Source organism: Coffea eugenioides, chromosome 11 (assembly GCF_003713205.1).
Source record: "Coffea eugenioides isolate CCC68of chromosome 11, Ceug_1.0, whole genome shotgun sequence".
NCBI classification, from domain to species: Eukaryota; Viridiplantae; Streptophyta; class Magnoliopsida; order Gentianales; family Rubiaceae; genus Coffea; species Coffea eugenioides.
Window position 1 is genome coordinate 45,386,916 of NC_040045.1, and position 20,850 is coordinate 45,407,765.

At 38.1% G+C, this 20,850-nt stretch overlaps 3 protein-coding genes across 3 annotated transcripts; 1 reads left to right on the top strand and 2 right to left on the bottom strand.

The window, feature by feature from the left end:
- Positions 1 to 25: 25 nt before the first annotated feature.
- Positions 26 to 8,895, top strand: LOC113753174 (retinoblastoma-related protein). The gene is made up of 18 exons (XM_027297272.1): positions 26 to 494; positions 777 to 884; positions 995 to 1,140; positions 1,261 to 1,357; positions 1,519 to 1,565; positions 2,728 to 2,923; positions 3,174 to 3,240; positions 3,363 to 3,539; positions 3,636 to 3,829; positions 3,931 to 4,798; positions 5,053 to 5,221; positions 5,325 to 5,397; positions 5,912 to 6,088; positions 6,170 to 6,289; positions 6,366 to 6,510; positions 6,641 to 6,753; positions 8,260 to 8,375; positions 8,466 to 8,895. Exons 1-18 carry the CDS (start codon positions 351 to 353, stop codon positions 8,611 to 8,613), a joined length of 3,105 nt encoding a protein of 1,034 aa, XP_027153073.1. The 5' UTR covers positions 26 to 350; the 3' UTR covers positions 8,614 to 8,895.
- A 755-nt stretch (positions 8,896 to 9,650) lies between these two features.
- On the bottom strand, positions 9,651 to 10,805 carry LOC113752708 (ethylene-responsive transcription factor ERF115-like). The gene has a single exon (XM_027296786.1). The coding sequence runs from the start codon at positions 10,803 to 10,805 to the stop codon at positions 9,651 to 9,653; it is 1,155 nt and encodes a 384-aa protein (XP_027152587.1).
- Positions 10,806 to 15,575: 4,770 nt separating this feature from the next.
- On the bottom strand, positions 15,576 to 16,689 carry LOC113751801 (40S ribosomal protein S27-2). Its single transcript, XM_027295944.1, has 4 exons — positions 16,579 to 16,689; positions 16,295 to 16,396; positions 16,069 to 16,097; positions 15,576 to 15,944 (listed from the first exon to the last, which is right to left on the bottom strand). The coding sequence occupies exons 1-4, from the start codon at positions 16,579 to 16,581 to the stop codon at positions 15,818 to 15,820; spliced, it is 261 nt and encodes an 86-aa protein (XP_027151745.1). The 5' UTR covers positions 16,582 to 16,689; the 3' UTR covers positions 15,576 to 15,817.
- Positions 16,690 to 20,850: the final 4,161 nt, after the last annotated feature.

A 20,850-nucleotide genomic window follows, 5' to 3' on the forward strand; every position in this document is an offset into this window, starting at 1 on the left:
GAGAGAGAGAGAGAGAGAGAGAGAGAGAGGGAGGGAGGGAGAGTTGTATACTCAGATAAGAGAGGGAAAAAAGCGAGGGAAAATACAACTCCTGTACTACTATTACTCATTACTAAAGACAGGAGGAGAGGAAGAGGAGCGGCCTCAGCTCCGGCCTCCGGTTTCGGCGCTTTTTTTCCTGGTTGCTTTTGAACTTTGGAGTCGGATCTCTCTTTGAGAGCTGCCGTGCTAAACTTTGGGAGGGCGTTTCCTAGGGTTTCCTGCCTTCGATTTTGGGATCTCCATCCTCCTTTACTTGTCAGATCTTCGATCCGAGTATCTGTGCTTCCTACTGCTTCTGCTCTGATCCCATGACCATGGAAGATGATGGAATCAACAAACCTTCCACTCCACCCAAGCTGGTGGATTCCCAAGTTGGAAGTGGAATTGGAGCTGAAGGTGGAGCTACTCCCTCCACCACCTCCATTGATGTCCGATTCTCTGAGTTTTGCAAGGTCTCTTCTGCTCTCTTTTTCATTTTAAACCAATTTCCTCTTCTCCCCCCCCCCCCCCCAAAATTTTGCGTGTTCAATTTTACTTTCTTTTTTCTTAAACCATATTGGGCTTCTTCATTTTCTGGGGCTTGTGCGGCGCTTCTGTTTTTGAAGTTATTTGAGATTTTTCGAAAGGAGGGTGCAGGCGGGGAAGGGAATTATCTGAGGAAAATTTCAATCACGATTTCTGGTTCAACTTTGTTGCTTTGCTTGATCGATTTAGTTGATTTCTCTTCCCAACAGAATGCATCATTATCAATGGATGGCAGCACTTTGCCGCAAGCATTACATTTGTTTAACGAAAGCAGGCATCTTTTGGCTGCCAATGTTTCTGCCATTGGAAGTGGCACGGTAAGCTTACTACATGTTTAAGCTCTCTCTCTCTCTCTCTACACCTTTGCAACCTCTTTGGGTGGTTGTTTTGATATTATTTGCCATCTTATTTCTTCATCTTATCACAGGCTGATGAAGCAGAACGTTATTGGTTTGCATTTGTTCTTTTCACTGTCAAGAAGTTGGGTGTGAGGGAAGTAGATACTTCCAGTCCAGGACATGTTGATGAAAATGGATTTACTTTATGCCAAATTTTAAGACTTGCAAAGCTCAAGTATGCATTCTTGGCCAACTTTAATTTGTTGCCGCATGTTTCAAAAAAATGATTTCTCATCCAACACTTCCACGATAGTCACTGATGAATCCTCCCCCTTCCCCCCACCCAAATTTGCAGTGTAGGTGATTTTTTCAAAGAACTTCCTCACTTTATTCTCAAAGTTGCGCCCATTTTAACTAATCTTTACGGTGTTGATTGGGAGAAGAGACTTGAGGTACTTGATATAGACATTCATCTTGGGGTGATTATGTTGTGTGCTGGCTGACCTATTTAACTTCTTATTTTTGTGGGGTTTCACTTTGGCACTTTATTTTAATTTCCTACTTGTATGTTGTTTTTAATTCTCTGGTCATTTCTTTCTCTCCATTCCATTAGGCAAAGCAAATGCAGACAAACTTTGTACACTTGAGCCTGTTGAGCAAGTGAGTACCGTGCTCTGATTTCTTTCTCACATTTGTGACGTAGATGTTCTGATGAGAAAAAAGTTCTTCATTTCTGTTGCTGTCTTGATAAACTTAGTCACAATGATTATTCAAAGTTTTTATTCTGAGTAATCGCATTCATATCTACGATCTCATTACCTATCTCATGCTAAGATCCTTTTATTAAGGGTTGATCTAAGATGTGATTGAGTGGCTGTAGGATATAACACAATCAGTAGGCCTGTTTAGGTACAACAAGCACTGTGTCATGTTATATCCATGGGACTTGTAATACTCAAAGCCAATGCTTGTAATTTGACAGGGCACTGCTCTAATAAACAAGGGAGCTGTTCCATATAATAGTTGGCTACCACCTTAATTATTGCTAGTTTCATTCTTGTAATTCTTATAATGAAGCTTAAAAGAATTTGCATTCATGAAATGCACTCCAGGAAATTGTGACTTTCTTCATGAGTTATAACGATATTGGTCCGGATACCTGAATTGTAATTATCTTCTAGTCTGTTATGGATCACTTAAGATTACTTTATGAACTTTGAGGTAGCGTTAAGTTTGGTGATCCACAATGTTAAAAGCTTAATGCTGTTAACTTCTCATATGTGGTCAAAGTCATGCTGAAATACTGTTTGCCATGCCTTGCAGTGAGTTGTTATATTTTTTTTTCCTAAATCAATTGAGCCTATTCTACTAAAAAAGGTGCATAAGATATTACAGCACAATATCCTTGTGATAATGAGACCTTCAACTATGTTTCACCAAGCTGCATGAAACTGAATATTTGATATGTTCCTCGAATTGATATTTTGAATTTTTTCCTTGTCTTGTATTCTAGCTTATTTGAGTCTTAATTCTTTTAGCTGGCTAATTAATTATAGAATTTGAGGTTTCCGCTTATTCTCCAAGGTGCTTTTCAGTTCCCATTCTTCAAGGGATTGTAGGATGGAGAAACACCTGTTAGTGTTGTTGCTGTGCTTTAGACATAAATATGGGGATTGTCAAAAGGATAAATTGATTATCTGATGAAATTCATTGTGCATGCAGAAAATAAGTTACTTCCATTTTATTGTAAGGAAAATAAATTTTCTCTACTTTCGGATTTATGGAATAATAACTGTAACTTTAACTATTTCTGTGATGAAAGGTACTATAAGCGCACATACGGGGAGATCTTTTTGACGAATGATGCCACTGACAAGCTCTCCGCTTTTGCCAATGATACTGGATACACTTTGGACTATCGTCGTTTTGGATGGTTGCTATTTCTGGTGCTTCGGGTTCGTGTATTTGGTCGTTTTAAGGACTTAGTGACCAGCACTAACGGTCTACTTTCAATTCTGGTTGGTTAAGTTCTTGTGGGCTTCATTTGTTTGAGTTGCATTATTGTTTCATGCTCCTTAACTTCCTGTAAGAAAAGTTTGGATATTTGGATGGTGAAAGAAAAGAAGTGACTAACAAAGGGAAATTAAGTCTAAGTTTTCATGTTTAGTTTTTAGTTTCTGTCATGTGAGAGTCTTAGGTCAGTATGTGTGCCAGGGATATTTGACATGTGGATTTTACTTGCTAATGGTTTATAAATGTTTGTGTCAGGCTATTTTGATTATACATGTTCCAGTATGCTACAGGAACTTGAACATCAATGACTCTTCAAGATTTGGTAATTATCTCTTAAATGCCCTTGTAGTAATAATAATGTAAAAAAATTTATCTTTATGCCCTTTAGTTTTTGATCAAGAAAATCTACTGTATGACTCTCTCATCTTGTTGTCCTCTTTGCAGTTAAGAAAGGTGATAAAGTAGACCTAATTGCATCCCTTAGCAAATTATACGAGACATCGGAAGATGAGTTAAAGAGAATGCTGGAAAAATCCAACCAGCTTATCACAGATATATTGAAGAAGAAGCCGCACATGGCATCAAAATGCAGAATAGAAAACGTGGACAGGATTGACACAGGTGAATTTTAGAACTGTCCAATGTCTGTTCATTTACATTCTGATATTTCTTATGGTATGTGTGTTCATGCTAATATCCTTGACATGTCCAAGACAGATGAATTGGTCTATTTTGAAGATCTAATGGACGAATCATCTTTATCTTCTAGTATGACAATACTGGAAAAAAATTATGATGACGCGATTCGAAATAAAGGTGACTTAGATGAAAGAATCTTTATTAATGACGATGATAGTTTGCTCGGATCTGGGAGCTTGTCTGGTGGTGCAATAAACATGAATGGAGCAAAGGTGTGTCCCAAATTTAAGAAAATCCCGGATAGTTTAATACTAGCTTATAGTGCTCTCTCTCTTTCTCTCTTCTTTAATTGGTTGGTTTCATTAATTTGTAGAGGAAGATTGATTTGATTGCATCACCGGCAAAAACAATCACAAGTCCACTCTCACCCTACCGCTCTCCTGCTCCATCTCATTTACATTCTGTTCCTGGCAGTGGCAACCCAAGAATGGCTGCTACTCCTGTAAGCACAGCTATGAACACTGCAAAGTGGCTTCGAACTGTTATTGCACCACTTCCATCAAAACCCTCGGTTGAGTTGGAGAGGTTTCTTTCATCATGCGATAGAGATGTAACAGCTGATGTGGTAAGGAGGTCCCAGGTAATATTGGAGGCTATATTTCCAAGTTGTGGCCCTGGGGAGTATTCTGCAGCTGGAGGCCTTCAAACCACAAGCTTGATGGATGACATATGGGCAGAACAACGTAGACTTGAGGCATTAAAGTTGTACTATAGGGTTTTGCTTGCAATGTGTGTGGCAGAGTCCCAAATTTTGCACGCTAACAACTTATCCTCTTTACTAACCAATGAGCGGTTTCATCGGTGTATGCTTGCTTGTTCGGCAGAACTCGTTCTTGCCACACATAAGACAGTGACAATGTTGTTTCCAGCAGTGCTAGAAAGAACAGGTATTACAGCTTTTGATCTGAGCAAGGTGATAGAGAGTTTCATTAGACATGAGGAAAGCCTTCCTAGGGAGTTGAGGCGACATTTAAATTCCTTGGAAGAACGACTTTTGGAGAGTATGGTGTGGGAGAAGGGCTCTTCAATGTACAATTCTCTGACAGTTGCTAGGCCAGCACTTTCTGCAGAAATAAACCGTCTTGGATTGTTAGCTGAGCCAATGCCATCTTTGGATGCAATTGCTATGCATATTAACATGTCTTCTGTGTCATCATTACAGAAGCAAGAAAATGCCCCTGGTAATAATTTGCATCAACCTTACCTTGAATTTTTTTCATCAATTTAGCTCATTCCACAACTTGGAGTTGTCACTTGGACCTTTTTGCTGTTGTATGATCTTTAGATCTTAGTTTTTGGAGGTGCAAAACTTATATATGGAGTGGATTCTTGAACTCTGAGCTTTCCCTGATTTGAACAATAAATGAATTATTGTCATTTGAATTCCAGCTGCTAATAGTATTTATTTTCCCCTGGCTAACATACATCACAACAGGTGCAGTTCAGAATGGAGATATTCGGTCACCCAAAAGGTTGTGCACCGAGTATCGTAGTGTGCTGGTAGAGCGGAATTCCTTCACGTCACCGGTGAAAGATCGCCTGATGGCACTTAACAATCTGAAGTCAAAGCTTCCAGCACCAGCTTTACAGTCTGCATTTGCCAGGTGTAGTTGTCAAATCCATGCATATGGGAGAACATTTTTATTTGAACCAAGATATTTGACTGTTCTTCCAGTTTATAAATTTGCCTGACTTGGAATTTTACAGTCCTACAAGGCCAAATCCTGGTGGTGGAGGGGAAACTTGTGCAGAAACTGCAATTACTGTATTCTTTGGCAAGGTATTGTTCGTATGTGATGGTTGTTTTTCTATTTTAGCTGGTATAGTAAGGTTAGACCACTTAAAAGCTTATATGGAATGTGCTTGCATATAAGTTAAGAAACTTGCATTCCACCTACTGCCCTTGTTTTGTAATTATTTATTAATCAGTTCCTATATTGGTTCCAGACTTCCTTTTAAGTGTTGCTTTTGTTTTTCTTGGGAAGAGGACCAGTAAATTGAATGGGGCTTTTCTTTAGCTAGCCTTTTATAAAAGGTCATGCCTGCTTTTTGTGGCTGCTTGGATAGCCGATCTTCTTTTGATATTCCTTATTTTTATATGTGAATGCTAGAGCTGCATCTGTGCAGTGATTCATCGTCAAGGAAATGTAGGCCGTTTAAAAGTGGAATTGCTTGCTTTGTGATCTCTTCCTCAATATGCTATTTTTCAAATACTTATTGGGCTTGAGGCTAATACCTGATTAAGTTAATTGTGACTTTTCTAAAGCTAAGGTGAAAGTTATTGTTTTACCCAGATTGTAAAGTTAGCAGCTGTCAGGATTAATGGCATGGTCGAGCGGCTACAACTGCCTCAGCACATGAGAGAGACTGTTTACTGTTTTTTCCAGAAAATTCTTAGTCAGCGGACTACCCTTTTCTTCAACCGCCACATTGACCAAATTATCCTCTGTTGTTTTTATGGAGTTGCCAAGGTACTGTTGGGTTATTATAAAAATGAAGCATGATGGTCTACCATCCATGTTATACCTAATATTTTAAGCTTTGACCTGCAGATTTCGCAACTGAACCTGACGTTTAAGGAAATCATTTATAACTACAGAAAACAACCACAATGCAAGCCACAAGTTTTTCGCAGTGTTTTCATTGACTGGAGATCAGCACGCCGCAGCGGGGTATAGTACGGTTCTTTACTCTCTCTTCCCTGTCTTTTGTGCAAGTACTAAAACCTTTTAATGGTTTTTGGAACAGAAAAGTGGGCAAGATCATGTTGATATTATCACATTTTACAATGAAATATTTGTGCCTGCTGTGAAACCCCTTTTAGTTGAGCTTTCCCCAGCAGGAACAGCTCAAAAAGATAATCAAGTCGTAGGAGGTAGCAATAACAATGAGGGTAAGCCATTTTGACTTGCTTTTGTGTAATGAGATTTTTCCTTTTTCTATTAAGAAAAAAAAAGTGGAATATATTCTATCCATGCAATCAATGGCCAGGAATGATTTTGTGTGTCTTCCCTTTTAATTAGGTCAATGTCCCACATCTCCGAAGACATCTCCATTTCCAAGTCTCCCTGACATGTCTCCGAAGAAAGTCTCTGCTGCACACAATGTATACGTCTCTCCCCTGCGATCATCAAAGGTTGTAGCTTTGTCTACTGGGAGTAATCTTTTCGGGTGCTCATAACCTTAAATTCTTTCATTCCTTTTGTCTATATGTTCTGTTAATATAATCTAATCACAAGAGAAAAGCATGAGATACTTTCGTGTTCCTTTCTGATGCTACCATTGCATGTTGATTACTTGGCTTATAGTGGTCATTTCAGCTGCAAAGCCTCTAATATCTTTTGAGGTTCATATTTTCAGAAGTTCTACATTTTTTGGTAGGAAAAATTGCTGAAATAGTCTCTCACATTTGAGCTTTGTACTTTTTTAAGTCCCACACTTCTAAAATGATGAGTTTGGTTCTCAGATATCCAAAATGGACCACTTCTGTCACAAAACTTATCTTGCCTCACATTTTTACATGAAATTGTAACTTTGAAATATATTCAACCAAAGCTCATAAACTAGTATTTGAGGCAGCCAGATTCATTTTCTGAAGTCTAGAGCATTATTTTGAAATTGGGAAAATTGCAAACTTTTCCAGCTCAATTTTTTATTTTTTTTGCAGATATTTTATCTAAGTAAAGGTAAAGGTAAATTGTTCGATTTTGTATTTAAATCTTGATTTGAGGTGTTGTCAGGGAACAGAAAATTATTTTCTTTACAGCAATGATGCATTTTGGATGGATTTTAGGAGGTCTATAATTATTTTGTACAAACTACTAGCATGCAAATTGAGACAATTTCCTGTTGCAATTTTATCTATAAACGGTACCCATAGGAAATTGTACGAGTATCACAATATTTTGGCATATTCATTGTAGTCATTCTAGGTGAAAATTCGTCCAAAAATGATTTTTGGGATGAGAATTTTACCTTTTGGATCAAACTCATCATTTTAAAAGCGAGGGACTAAAAGGTTAAAATGTTCAGATGTGAGGGACCAAAAAAATACATAATTTTAAAAGGAAAGGAGTAAAATCCGTACAGATCTATGGCAAAATTTTGGGGACAAACCAAAATTGAAACGAAGACATGAAACGGGATGGAGGGAGTATAAAGCTCAAATAGGAGGGGGTACTATTTTGGCAATTTGCCCTGTTTGCAATGGCTAATTTGCATTCACTTTGTTTAAAGTATTGAATGAACTTTATGGAGGCTTGAACCACCAGAAATAGGAATTATTGTGTTGTGCAGTTTGACTTGCCCTGTTTGCAATGAGTAATTAGCTTTCACCTTGTTTAAAGTATTGAATGAACTTTAAGAAGGCTTGAACCACCGGATATAGGAATTATAGCGTTGTGCAGTTTGGCCACAGAAGGGCTTATGTAGAAGGAAATAAGCGACACCACTATGATGTTCTCGAGTTTGTCAGTGATTGTTCATTTATCTGAAAATGTCAGGTGTATTTGGGGATTGCTGTTGTTATAGGAGACCCCATTGGAAGGTTATAGGACGCAGCAAATCAATTAACTTGTAAAACATTTAAAATGCATCCCTTGTATGATTAGTTGCTTAATGTAGATCTGGGCCATGCTTACAGATGGATGCTTTGATCTCACATAGCTCCAAAAGCTATTATGCTTGTGTTGGAGAAAGCACACATGCTTATCAGAGCCCCTCGAAAGACTTGACTGCCATCAATAATCGCTTGAATGGGTATGTATAGCTGGTACCAAACAATTTATTGAAGCACGAAAGTGCTTGGGCAATGTACTGACTCTTACCTTTTCTCCCTACAAATTTCAGTACTCGGAAGCTCAGGGGTGCACTGAATTTTGATGACGTTGATGTTGGCTTGGTTAGTGACTCTCTAGTTGCGAACAGTTTGTACCTGCAGAATGGGAACTGTGCATCATCATCTGCACCCTTGAAACCTGAGCAACCTGACTTATGATGTTCAGTTCATCAGTTGAATATTTTTGATGTAAATATGCTTTTGGTTTTCTGCTTATCATTTTATGTTGCTTTTTTCCATTTTAAAGTAATCTTGTGGCGGTGACACGGGGTATTGCATGAGCGGTAAATTATTGTATTATGCCGCCACGACCCCAAGTGGTCGTCATGCTCAATTCTGTTCGCATCCGATTCTGGAAAATATATTTTGAGCTAGATTAAGTCATTTCTCGTATAATTTCAGTGTCCCTCATCTCTGTTTAATTCCATTGCATTTTCATCACTCCTTGTTTATCTTAGAGTGTCAAAGTTTAGTTCCTGGTGTGATTAGAACCTGATGATTTATGTAGCAGTTCCTCGAGTTTGCTGTCTGTTCATCGTGTGTATTTGTGTGTGTTGTTATTATTAATATATTTTTTTATATTCATCTCATTCTGGAGGAGATTAATTTTTCAACTGGTTAAACAAATTTGTGAATGAATTTAGTGTTGGTCTAATCTTTAACTAGAGAAGCAAGAGAAAAAAAAAGAAGAAGAAGAAAATCCAGCTGTTCATAGGAGAACTCTTTGGGTACAAATACTGAGACACCAGAAGCACAGAAATAAAGGAAGATGATGGCTATGAAAACGCTAAGAATTTTGAAAAAGCATACGCACTGCACTGTTTTCTTGCAATGCAGTGTACAAAGTAAAGGTAGGGCATCGGCCCGGTAATCCCTGGTTATATGTCTTGGGATTTGATCGTTTTGAGGTTCTTGTCCGTTTCTTGAGGAGCACCCTCCCCCTCCCCTTTCCAAACAGCAAAAAAAAACCCACACAAAGGGGTTTTCTCTGGTGGGAGGGGGCCCCGGGTGGGGGGGGGGGGGGGGGGGAAGTGAGAAAAATCGAAACAGAAACAAGCGGAAATACCTTGTTATGAAGAAAGCCAGCCAGCTATGCATGCAGTAGTACTACACCAAACCAAATTCATGAAGCTGGAACCTTACAAAACTAACAGACCCTGCATGAATGATCAACTACCTCCAAGTAGTCTCAAAAGTCAAAACCATCCAAAGCTGGAGAAATTAATAGTGTTGTTGGTAGAGGAGCAGGAAAGGTGATGATGATGATCATCGAGAATATTGGCATGATCAGCCCCAAAACTATCCGAGGAGGAAGGATGCACGAAGTCGCAGCTGCCTGCAGAAGCAGCAGCTGCTGCAGTGGCAGTCCCAGTCGTCCCTGAATTGACGAGGTCGTGATACTCCATTATTCCTTGTGTGCTGCTGAAACTTGGGCGGCTGGGCCGCTCTGACAGCTCGAGAAAACTCATGTCATTCAGAATCCCGCGGCCCATGTCTGAAAGCAGTAGCGGTGGCTCGCTGGTCGGACTCCCAAAGTAGCTTGACGTAATATCAGGCGGCAATGGTGGCAATTCTGCCCCGGCCCCCGAGGAGGAGGAGGAGCGATCGTCACTATTATTCCCATACAACAAGAAGCTACTCATCATGTTATCGTAGGAATCGCCAGGAGCAGCAGCAGAATTTGTATTCTGATCCTCCTCCTGTTGGAACAAGCTGTTGATGATCACGTTAGTACTATTACCTGTACCGGCAGCAGCAGCAGCAACACCACCACAGGTAGCATGATGATTCCATTTGTTCCAGTAGTGTCCCCTTCCGTCCCCAGCCGGCGTGAAGTGATTGTTACTAGTCTCATGATGACCGCCAAAGAATAAGAACTGCTGCTGGTGATGCTGATGTTGTTGCGGAGAATTAGAGAAGAGGACTAGTCCCGCGGAGGACAGGTCATGGTCATGTGCGTGATGCATTAGTGAATCAGATTCGTCGGGGGACACAATGGAGGTTACGGATGAACCGGGAGGCATGTCTGAGTAGACGAAGTTGGTGCGCGCTCTGGAGCCCCGCATGGAGCGAGCGGCCCTGTCGTAAGCCAAGGCTGCCTCCTCAGCTGTGTCAAATGTCCCCAGCCAGTGCCTCTCTTTGGTGGTGGGGTCTCTTATTTCTGCGGCATATCTGCCCCAGGGCCTTCTCCTCACCCCGAGGAACCTGCTGCTCCCGCCGCCGCTTGATTGATCTTGTTGTTGCTGCTGCTGATTCTTTCTTCTACTCTTTGAGTTGGGAGAGGCTGCTGAATTTCCACTTAATACTACCTCATCATTGCTTTTACTGCCGCGACTACTACTCATATCCATGTTCCCTTATCCGGTACTGCTGCTGTACTGTACAGTACAAGGTCCCAAGTGTGTGTGCAGTGTGAGTGACCCTTAGGCGGGAATGGCAGTGTATGCGAAGGCTCTTAGCTGAGCTGATCATCACACAACACACACACATATATATATAGTACAGCCATCTGTGGGCTTTTTTTTTTACTAAATAATTAATAGTATTTCAGTTTCTCAATCCTAGCCGCCTAATAGCCTTGCATATGCTGTCTAGTTTTAAACTACTCTTGACATCTTTCTTTCTTCTTCATCACTCTGTGCCATTACATTTACTAGTAGTAGTAGTAGTAAATCAATCAATGGGACATGGGACATGGATTTTGGCAATCAAAAAAAAAAAGGGGGGGGGGGGCGCTACAACTGACCACCACCTCCTAGTCCGACTCCATTCAATCATCACTTACAAAAAAAAAAAAAAGAGCAGAGTATCATGAGAGCCATTTATCTGGTGAATACTATATTCAAGAGACCGCTCTGCCTAGCTAGTCTCGCATTTGAATGCCTGACATTGACCAATAATATATAAAACTTGATTATGCAGTGATTATTAGTAATTAAGGAGAAATAGGACAGGACAGAAGGGTTTAAGAAGTTGTTGTATCAGGGCATTTAGGGCCTAATTCTCTCGTTTTTAGATCATTCAAATGAACTGCCCAATTCTGGTCCGAATGCATGATTTGAGTAAATTGAGCATGCATGGAGCAGTGGACCGGACCATTCAAGGATCAACTAATAATTAGCAGTACAGAGAGATTGAGAGAGAGAGTTGGATGCCATCATCACCGTGGATCTCCATTGGCATGCATGCGTCTACCTCTTTACCATATGTATCCACATGTATCCCTCTCCAAAAAAAAAAAATGATGATTTGTTGTAACTCAGCTCTGTATCTCATCATTCTCATGATTGCCCGATGAGATTCAATCATCGTCGTCTTCTGGATTGATTCATTAAGCGTGCTATGATTGGAGGCATTGGGGCCATATGATTAAGTCATGGGATAAAAGATTAAATAAAATCAACTTCCATATGATATGATTAGCAACTGAAAAGTGTTAAGGTGCTTCTAAATCTCAACTCTCACTCGATCAAATTTCATTTCAATTTCGCAACTAAAAAGTTCAAAGACACGAACATATTACGGGCGGAATAATTGTAGATGAAGAAGGAGGAGGAATGTATTACTGCTTTTACTAGCTACAGTAACAAGTGATATAAATTCACCTTTTTCACCGCACTAGAAAGAAAAAAGAAAAAAAAAAAAAAAGCCATGATTGACCACAAGTGGCGTTGCAAAGCTAGTGCGCCCGGCCATATACCCAAGGCCCAAGAAATTGGGTTAATTTAAAGGGTAAAAAAAAGAAGAAAGGCAATTGGTGTCGGTGTTGGGTTGCATGTGACTCGCGCCCCCGCGGGACATAACGCTTAGTCAGTGCCCTAGTGTACATGCATGCATGCTCGCTCTGCCTTTTGATTTTAGTACCACCGATTTTATTACTTTTCTCTAAAAGTAATCACTGCAGCTTAAGCCCTTGAGCTCAGCCCCAACCCCCAATTTTCAGGTGGGATGTCTGTCTGATGATGATTCTCCGCATCAATGCCGTCCCCAACACCACCACCTTAACCGATTCTACGAAGCTTTCTTTCACCACTCGTAATTTCTCCAGTCAAACTAGTGGCCTATCTTTCAAACCCTACACAATCCTCTACTCTACACGCACACACCCACAAAAAGCAAGTCAAACTCAGAAAACAAGCAACCGTCCAACTTCTCGTGCAATGTTTTATGTTTAGCGAAGCATGAACGTTGAAATTCCCGGCAGTGACACCCCAATTCATGGAGACCCCAAACTCTCAAATCACTCCCTCGTGTAGGAGTAGGAGTATATAATTTGGCATCTGCACATATCTCAGGCCTATTTGTTGACCAAGTCTTATGCACATCTTTGATCCCGCGAATTGCTTTTTATTTTTTTTTTCTCTGGTATTGAAGGACGCAACAAGGGTTTATTATACGAAGAGCACATACAAATAGTTGCTCACCACGTCTTCATGGGGTGGGAGGTCAAGGATTCAAATCCTACCTACCATCACGTTGCTATTAATGTGGTTTCTTCTAAATTCATATAAGTACGTAGTGCACCAGTATAGTCCAATACTGGTTCAATCCCCATCGGTTCTCTTTGATCCAATTGGATCACTTTCTTAGAATAGGTTAGAATAGGAGTAAGAGTTGGATCGCTTCCTTAGAACAGGTTAGAGTAGTAATAAGAGTGAAAATACATGGTGATAATTGACAAAAAAAAAAAGAGTAACGAAACATGTTTTGGCAGGATTTTGGATTACGAGTGGAAATTGGAGGCGAATTCATTTTAGAATCTTTATTTGTTTTTAACTTAATAGTACTACTATTAAATACAACAAAATTGCTTGAAGATTTTTAGTTGTTAGTACAATATATGTTTGTGCACTAAATCAATTATCACTAATCATCACAAGTGCTTAATAGTGTGTGTGTGTGTGTTTTATTTAGCATGATGGCAAAGTAGCCGATAAACTATTTACTAATTGACTTTTCATTTGACTCCGTGCCTCAAAGATACTCGACCCACTTTTCATTTGGGGCCTTTTTCTTTTGTTTTTTTGTTTTAGACGTGCGTTCGCAGTGGATGGTGGTGACTCACACTAACTCGGCCCCTAAAATCCTGCACCCGCTGAGGAGGAATCGTGTTTGACCCTATTAGTGGACCCCGACCAGCCTAATGCCCGGATAATTTGGCTCCGTTTTCACCTCATTAAAAGCTGGACTAGTTAGTACTGCTAGGAAAAACAACGCTACTTTGTGTAGACGCTTACATCTTCTTTATCCGAATGAGGGATGTGATGATACAATTCATACAATTTTTACTAAGAATTTGTCTTTGGACTAAGACTCAGGATAACGACCGCAGCCTCGTGTATAATTTATTAGCAGGATATATCATATTAGGAGCTTGCTAGTCAACAATTTTTATTTTTCAAGTAGTGAACCGGGGCATTGTAAGGAATTGTAGCTCGGAACTGGAAGGGACACATTTTGAAAGCCTGGGCAATTAACGACGAAAAGATAAGAGAACCAAGACGAGAAGAGGCCCTGGCAATTAGAACAACTCTTCAATTGTAAAAGGAAGCAGTTTGGAGAAAGATTGATATCCAATCCCACTGCCAAAAGTGTAATCGACAGCATTACATACAATGACTACAATATTACCATTGTACTGGAGGACACACAAGAATTGAGTGAGTTTTTCGACCAGTGCCCTTTCTCCTTTTTTTGTCTATAGAACAAGCAATAAATTGTAGCATAGACTAGTAAAATTTGTTTTGAAAATTGTTAATGACGTAAAATGGCAAACAAACTTCCCAAGTTGGATCAAGGATCTAGTACAGAAGAACAATGAGGCCAGATTGCCCCTTTTGTAATTTATACTTATACTATCAAGTTAAATCAATACAAAGAATGTTATCATTTTGACAACAACAAAAAAGAAAAAAAAGGTCATGTGCCTCACTGAGGCACGCTCGAGAGAGGGTTAACTACCACCACCCTGCTCATGCTATTCTACCACTCTTACCACAATAAGCTACTAGTTTAGTGGCTATTGTGCTTATTGACCGCAAAATTCTCTGTTATTTCTGGTTCTCAAAGAATACTTTCATCAAATGGCTTAGGGGGCTTTCTCCCAGCTTTAGTGGAGTTAAAAAGGATGCGTGTTATAACTCAGCTGTTGTATCTCATCATTATTTGCGATAATTTCAAAAAAAATACATCATTATCTGCAATTCAGTAATTTCAACGAGTAGGGGAGGAGTGAGAGGCCCCCAGTCCTATTCATTTTCAACCACCACCAAACTAAATCACAGTTAAAAACCCCAACGTATGATAGTTCAGCAAGACCATACTTGCTCCCCCTTTTTCGTTGCAGAAAGCAATGCCCACCCTATTCCGAGACATCAAGCAATAAACAAGTAGAAGGCCTCCAATACTTCATCCACAAACAAATAAAACCAGTTGGAAGATGAAAATGAGGTATTTTAGGCGGGTACAGTAGAAATTGACCACAATATGATACAGATCAATCCATAAACCTTCTGTTACAACTAGGATGCCTGCCCCTAAATTAAATGAATAATGTGTACTCTTTTTTATTAAACACATGGATCCTTGCACCAATAACATTTTTGTGATCATTTTTCCACTAAGCAATTCAATATCATTAGTTACCACTAACACAATCTTCTCCCTTGCAAAAATTCCAAGACTCCAGGTACAAGCTTTAAGACTATGATCATTGATCCCAAAAACGCATAGAATATTCCCATAGAAGTGGTAAGCAGAAAGAATAAGCACTATGAGCAAAGAATCAAGACTAAGAAACATTTCATAATGCACATAGCCAGGTGCACTTTCAAGAAAAAATGCAAAAGTACCATGGTTTGGCCCTCATTTGCTATAGATTCTATCTCTATGAACGAATACAAAACTACCTGCTGAACTGGTACTCTCGCGCTCGCTTCTCTATTACAGGGTAACATGCAATGATGCAGATGACAGGAATTGCTTAGTGACTTAGGATCAACAAACGATGCAATTAAAAGCTATTCCCAGATCATGACCACATTGGTTAGCACAAGTGAAAATCAAAGAGGTAACGCACTGATAGAGGGGTTAAAAAAACTTCAATACATGAAACACAGGCACAAACCAACAAGTACAGTGAAAATTACCTTCAAAAGGAAAACAAATTACCCAAATAAAATATATTCTCACTTTAAAAGTAATCACAGAACTCAAAGTCGTTATAGATCCAAAACTTAGTTCTTTAACTACTACATGCTAAACAAAAGCAACAATCAAAATAACAAAATCTCAGCCCGACTCTCTCACTTTCAACAAACTAGCAACTGTTTTAACTGTTCCCTTTAACAAAAGAAAAAAGGAATCAGTCACCCTTTCTTCGGAAAGAACATCCCTCAGTGAGCCTGGCACGTCCACCGGTGGGCTGGCACAACACTGTCTGGCAGTTACCACAGACCACCACTGTCTGGGAATGGCTGAACACAGTGGTTCTGCATATGCACAGAGATGGAACATATCAAATTCCACACAATCACGCAGACCAAATTAAGCTATAACAGGACCAGCCAAGGAAGCAAAAAATACTAGTATTGGTCCAAGGACGTGGTAACTTACATGTTAAAGCAACCTTGACATTTCACATCCTATAAATATGACACCAAAATAAAACAAAAAACAACTCATCAGCAGGCTATACAAAATTACTCATTATCAATGGATGATATGTGATTATTTTCTTGAGAAACAAAGAAATCAGTAATCTGAAAAGTATAAGGCAATAGACAAGAGTTAAAAAAAGGGGTTTGGAGAGAGAGAGAGAGAGAGTAACTAGCTATAGTACCATGAAGAAGGAGTTGGGGGAGGGCACCAGCCGCTTGAGCTTGTGCTTCCTCTTCTCCAGATCAGCAGGAGGGTTTAGCAAATCGACATCGTTTGGCAGCACCTTAAGATGATTGAATCCGAAAAGAAAAAGAAAACAAGAGCATAAAATTAATCTCTCTAAAAGCAAAATATTACACATACAGTATTAACGAATAATCAATCAGAAGATACTAAACTTTGCAGAGCAGATTCAGATCAAACACAACGAGACCAGTATAAGATTGACGACTGCAAGCAACTTACCATCTTATGAGATTTTTGGAAAGCTCAAGGAATCAAACAGACCCGAATTCCCTGAGAGAAGCAGCCAGCAGCTTCGAGGGCGCCTGTAAAGGTGAAGTGAAGTAACGGAGCGGTTAGGGCTTCTGCGATTCTTATATACGATCACCTCCTTAATGTGAGTCGTTGGATGCTCCATCACCGAATAATCTCAACCCTCTATTTAGCTCAACTCTGCTTTTCTAGGGCACCGGGGGTATGCTTGTCCATTAGCCGCCGTCTTCATTTTCCGCCCTCCTGAGTAATTCCCTTTTCAGTTTATTGCCCTCACGAGATGCTTCTATTTTCCTTTTTACCCCCCTTAAGATTAGTAGTAGACCGCTGCTATCTTTTTTCAATGGAAAATTCCCTCAAATTTAAAAATGAGTTCCACGTTAAAAAAATTTAAAAAAAAAGTTCATTTTTTAGTCCATTGTTACCTTTCTAATCAAATTTCTTGTTTGAATAAGTGGCCACGTCAGTGAGTGTGTTTAAATAAAATATTATTTGAAATGATTACTATAGCAACTTTTATTATGTGATGTATGTGAGATAAAAAGATGAATTGAAAAATATATTTATAAAATAAGCAAAATATTATTTGAAATCAACGTGCTATCCAAACACTCAATGTTAATGGGTGGCAAACCTAGCGACTTACATACAATAATTTTTACCCAAATTTTTCTAGTGCAAATCACATCTGTTTGCAAACTATCCTTAAACACACAAAATGTGGAAGAATCTGATTTTACTTTATTTGGATTTGCTTTAAGTTTTACTTCTACTTAATTACATTATGTTCAGTCACACAGTATTTATTAGCATATTAATGCACAGATCTTTGTACTGCCATTGACTGTATATTTTGTTCAACTTCTTTTCCAGAATTATTTTATGCTCTTCCTATTGTTTCCGGAAAAAAAAAAGAATTATTTTATGCTCTCTTTCGTTTGATGAGGATATGCATAGCACTACCATTCAAATTCTTTTAGCCCAAGCTTGTGTAACCTAGGCATCAATTATCCAATCACAGAAGATGGTCTGGTTGATTCTGTTCAGATTATTGTGAGGTGTTTCAAGCTGCACACTTGGAGAGGAAAACTTGCACCGGTAGATTGCCAAACGAATTTAGCAAGTTTAAGCCCCGATGCATTTTCATCTCACCAGTGGGTCCGTTTGTTTCGATGTAAAATGTTTTCCATGAAAAAATATTTTCAGTGAAATACATTTTTCATTAAAATATTTTGATGTTTCATGATTTTCTATGTTTGGTTAACTTTTAAAACATCATTTTGACAAAATATCCGCAAGTACTCTACGTTGTTTACCATTCTTAAAGACATAAACTGATTCTTCCCAAACTAAAAAGAAAGGTCCCACGAGAATATGTAACGGTGATACAAATAGGTAGTTTTGGATGTCAGATTCATAACTTACGGTAAGTGGGGAAAAAAACTTCAGAAAATCTATTGCGTAAGTTGTTTTTCATCGAATGATGTAAATTATTTTCTTAAAGAAAAGGTTTTTAGTGGTCTAATTGCATCCAAACATTGGAAAATTTGGAAAATATTTTTTGAAAAATATTTTACACCGAAACAAATGGACCATTAGCGTTCGAATCATTAACACTTCGTGGCTCTAGTCTACTGCAAACGAATCGAACCACTTTTGATCGACTCGCGAACCAATCGCGAGCGGCTCGAGTCCAAACTCGACTCGACTTCGGTCAACATCAAGCTCGAGTCGAGTTTGAACTGACCAAGTCGAACTCGAGTTCAAAACTACTAAGTTCATTAGCTCGCGAAACGACTTGAACTCGATTATTTATTTTTTATTTTAATAGTAAAATTACATATATATTTTTTATTTTATATAATATTTTTATTATTTATTAAAAAAATATTAATTTATTCATTTTTAAAAAATAAAAATAATTATTTTTTATTTTTTTAATTTCGAATTCGAATTCGAGTTCGAACTTGACATTTTGAGTTCGTCAGGTTTGAATTCGTAAAATTATATTGAGACTTGATTCAATTAGGTCGAAACTTGATTCGACTCGACTCGACTTGTTTGCATCCCTATTCTAGTCTTACCCTAAATAAATACATAAATAAATAAGGCTTAGCACTTCTTTGTGTTATTCTGTTAACCATGTAGCCCCATATTCCTTGACTTACAAAGTTTGCTGGTTAAACATTCTCATATTCCTCTTCGTTGGTTGTCCATTTTTTTCTTTAAACTTATTTATGTTCACTTATTAAATGAAATTTTCTTCTTTTCATAACTAGCTGGGTGCAATTTTTGCGTCTCTTCCACCGTCATATGGCTCGCTATTGAGCTAATTTTGTTAGTAGATTACTGATAATTGGATATTTGCGGATTTTCATTTTTTGAGCGTGTTTTACTACTGTTCTGCAATTTTTTATCTTTTTGTAACTTAATATCCAACATGAGCGGAGTAATTTTGATTACATAGGAAAGCAGCAGCCGTATAAAAATGAAACCTTTGGGTGCCAGAATTTACGAGGGCAATTTTGCTTTCGCGAGAAAGTCTGTTCTAATCAAGCCAGTAGTTGTGCACCCTCAAAAAAAAAAAACCCCAGTAGTTGTACAGCTTTCTGGGAGTAATGTGTGTATTTTGTATTTTGCGAGTACAGAGGTGATTTGGTATTCACTGTTGATTATGGGGGGCATTTTGTATTTAAGGAAAAAGGGAAAAAAAAAATTTAACAAATCTGACTGCCACCATTTTCAGGCCGTTCGGGGTTGTAGCTACTTATAAAGATGCATTTTTGACACAAGTATTTTTAATTCATCAAAAACTGGACTCCTTAAATTACAAAAATTTAATTGCCAAACTGGACTTCTAACATATTGTAGTTAGCCTATTTGCTTGATTCTTAAGAGAGAAACATTCATATTAATCACTTCACTTGGTAAGAAAAATAAAAAAAAATTGAATATACAAAAAGAGAAGAAAATTGAGAAGTTAAGAACACAATTCACTTACATAAATTCAACAAATTAAGCAAGAGATTGTAAATTATCTCGATCTTATCGATCTTGATTTAATCATCTCATGCCCTAGAAACTATCCATACCATCGCCTTTTGAATTGTTCAATTTAATTTTTGGAAAATGTTTATTTACACTCTATTTTTTTTATTTACATTCTCACTATTCGTTTTACCATGTAGTCTGACAAATGAAAATTATATGATTAAAATGATAATAGAAGTGTGATTACATTTTCACTATTTATTTTATCATGTAATCTGATAAATGAAAATTATATGATTAAAATGATAATAGAAATGTGATTAACAAAAAAATGAGAGCGTAAATAAACATTTTCATAGTGGAGGTGCTTTAGTTTTTTGGTGTAAAACAAAAAAACTGAGAGTGTAAATAAACATTTTCATCAGTAGAGGTGCTTTAGTTTTTTTGGTGTAAAAAATTTGATATCCTACTTTTTTGCTGCTTTAGTTGACTATTATTAATTTGTGCCCTGGTCATATTTTTAGTGCTTTTCTATCAAACACTAATACGAGGACAAGTATTGCAGTCTGCAGAGTACAAGTTTTATTAAAATTTTTTTGGTGCTATCCTGTCGAGTAGTTTTAGAGCCACAATTGTGCGATTTTTTTTTAAAATTTTTTATTTCCAACAATATTTTAAGGAATTAGCCGATTTCAATAAGTTTTAGGCAACCATTGTATTTTTCTTCCTACTCAGTGCAAGTTGCAAAAAAAAAAATCGATAATTAAAAGATCAACATTTGGCCTTTTAGTTGTGCAATAATAGACCTTGTAACTCTACATCTTTCAAGTATCACCGAATGATCAAACGGCAGAATCATTTCCAGATAAGTTGATTTCTAAGTAATAAGAATTCAATGAAAAAGCATAAAAGTAACGGTATAGTAGGATTGAATCCGCAACAAATTTTTTTTTTTACTTAGGATATCCTAACTTTTTGGCCATACTAATCTTTTAAAAGTCTTGCCCCAAGAATATACAGTGATATAACACACAGGAATTGATCACAATACCTGCTTGCCTCAAGAACATATACAAAAATGCACAATGAGATAACACACAGAGATTGATTATAAGACATACTTGTCCTAAGGATACACAGGTATCACACAGGGATATATTACAAAATCTACTGGCAACTATCAGGTTATGGAACCAGTCGGTCTACATGCGGAGGAGACGAATATGTAACATTTGATAACTAGATATAGGT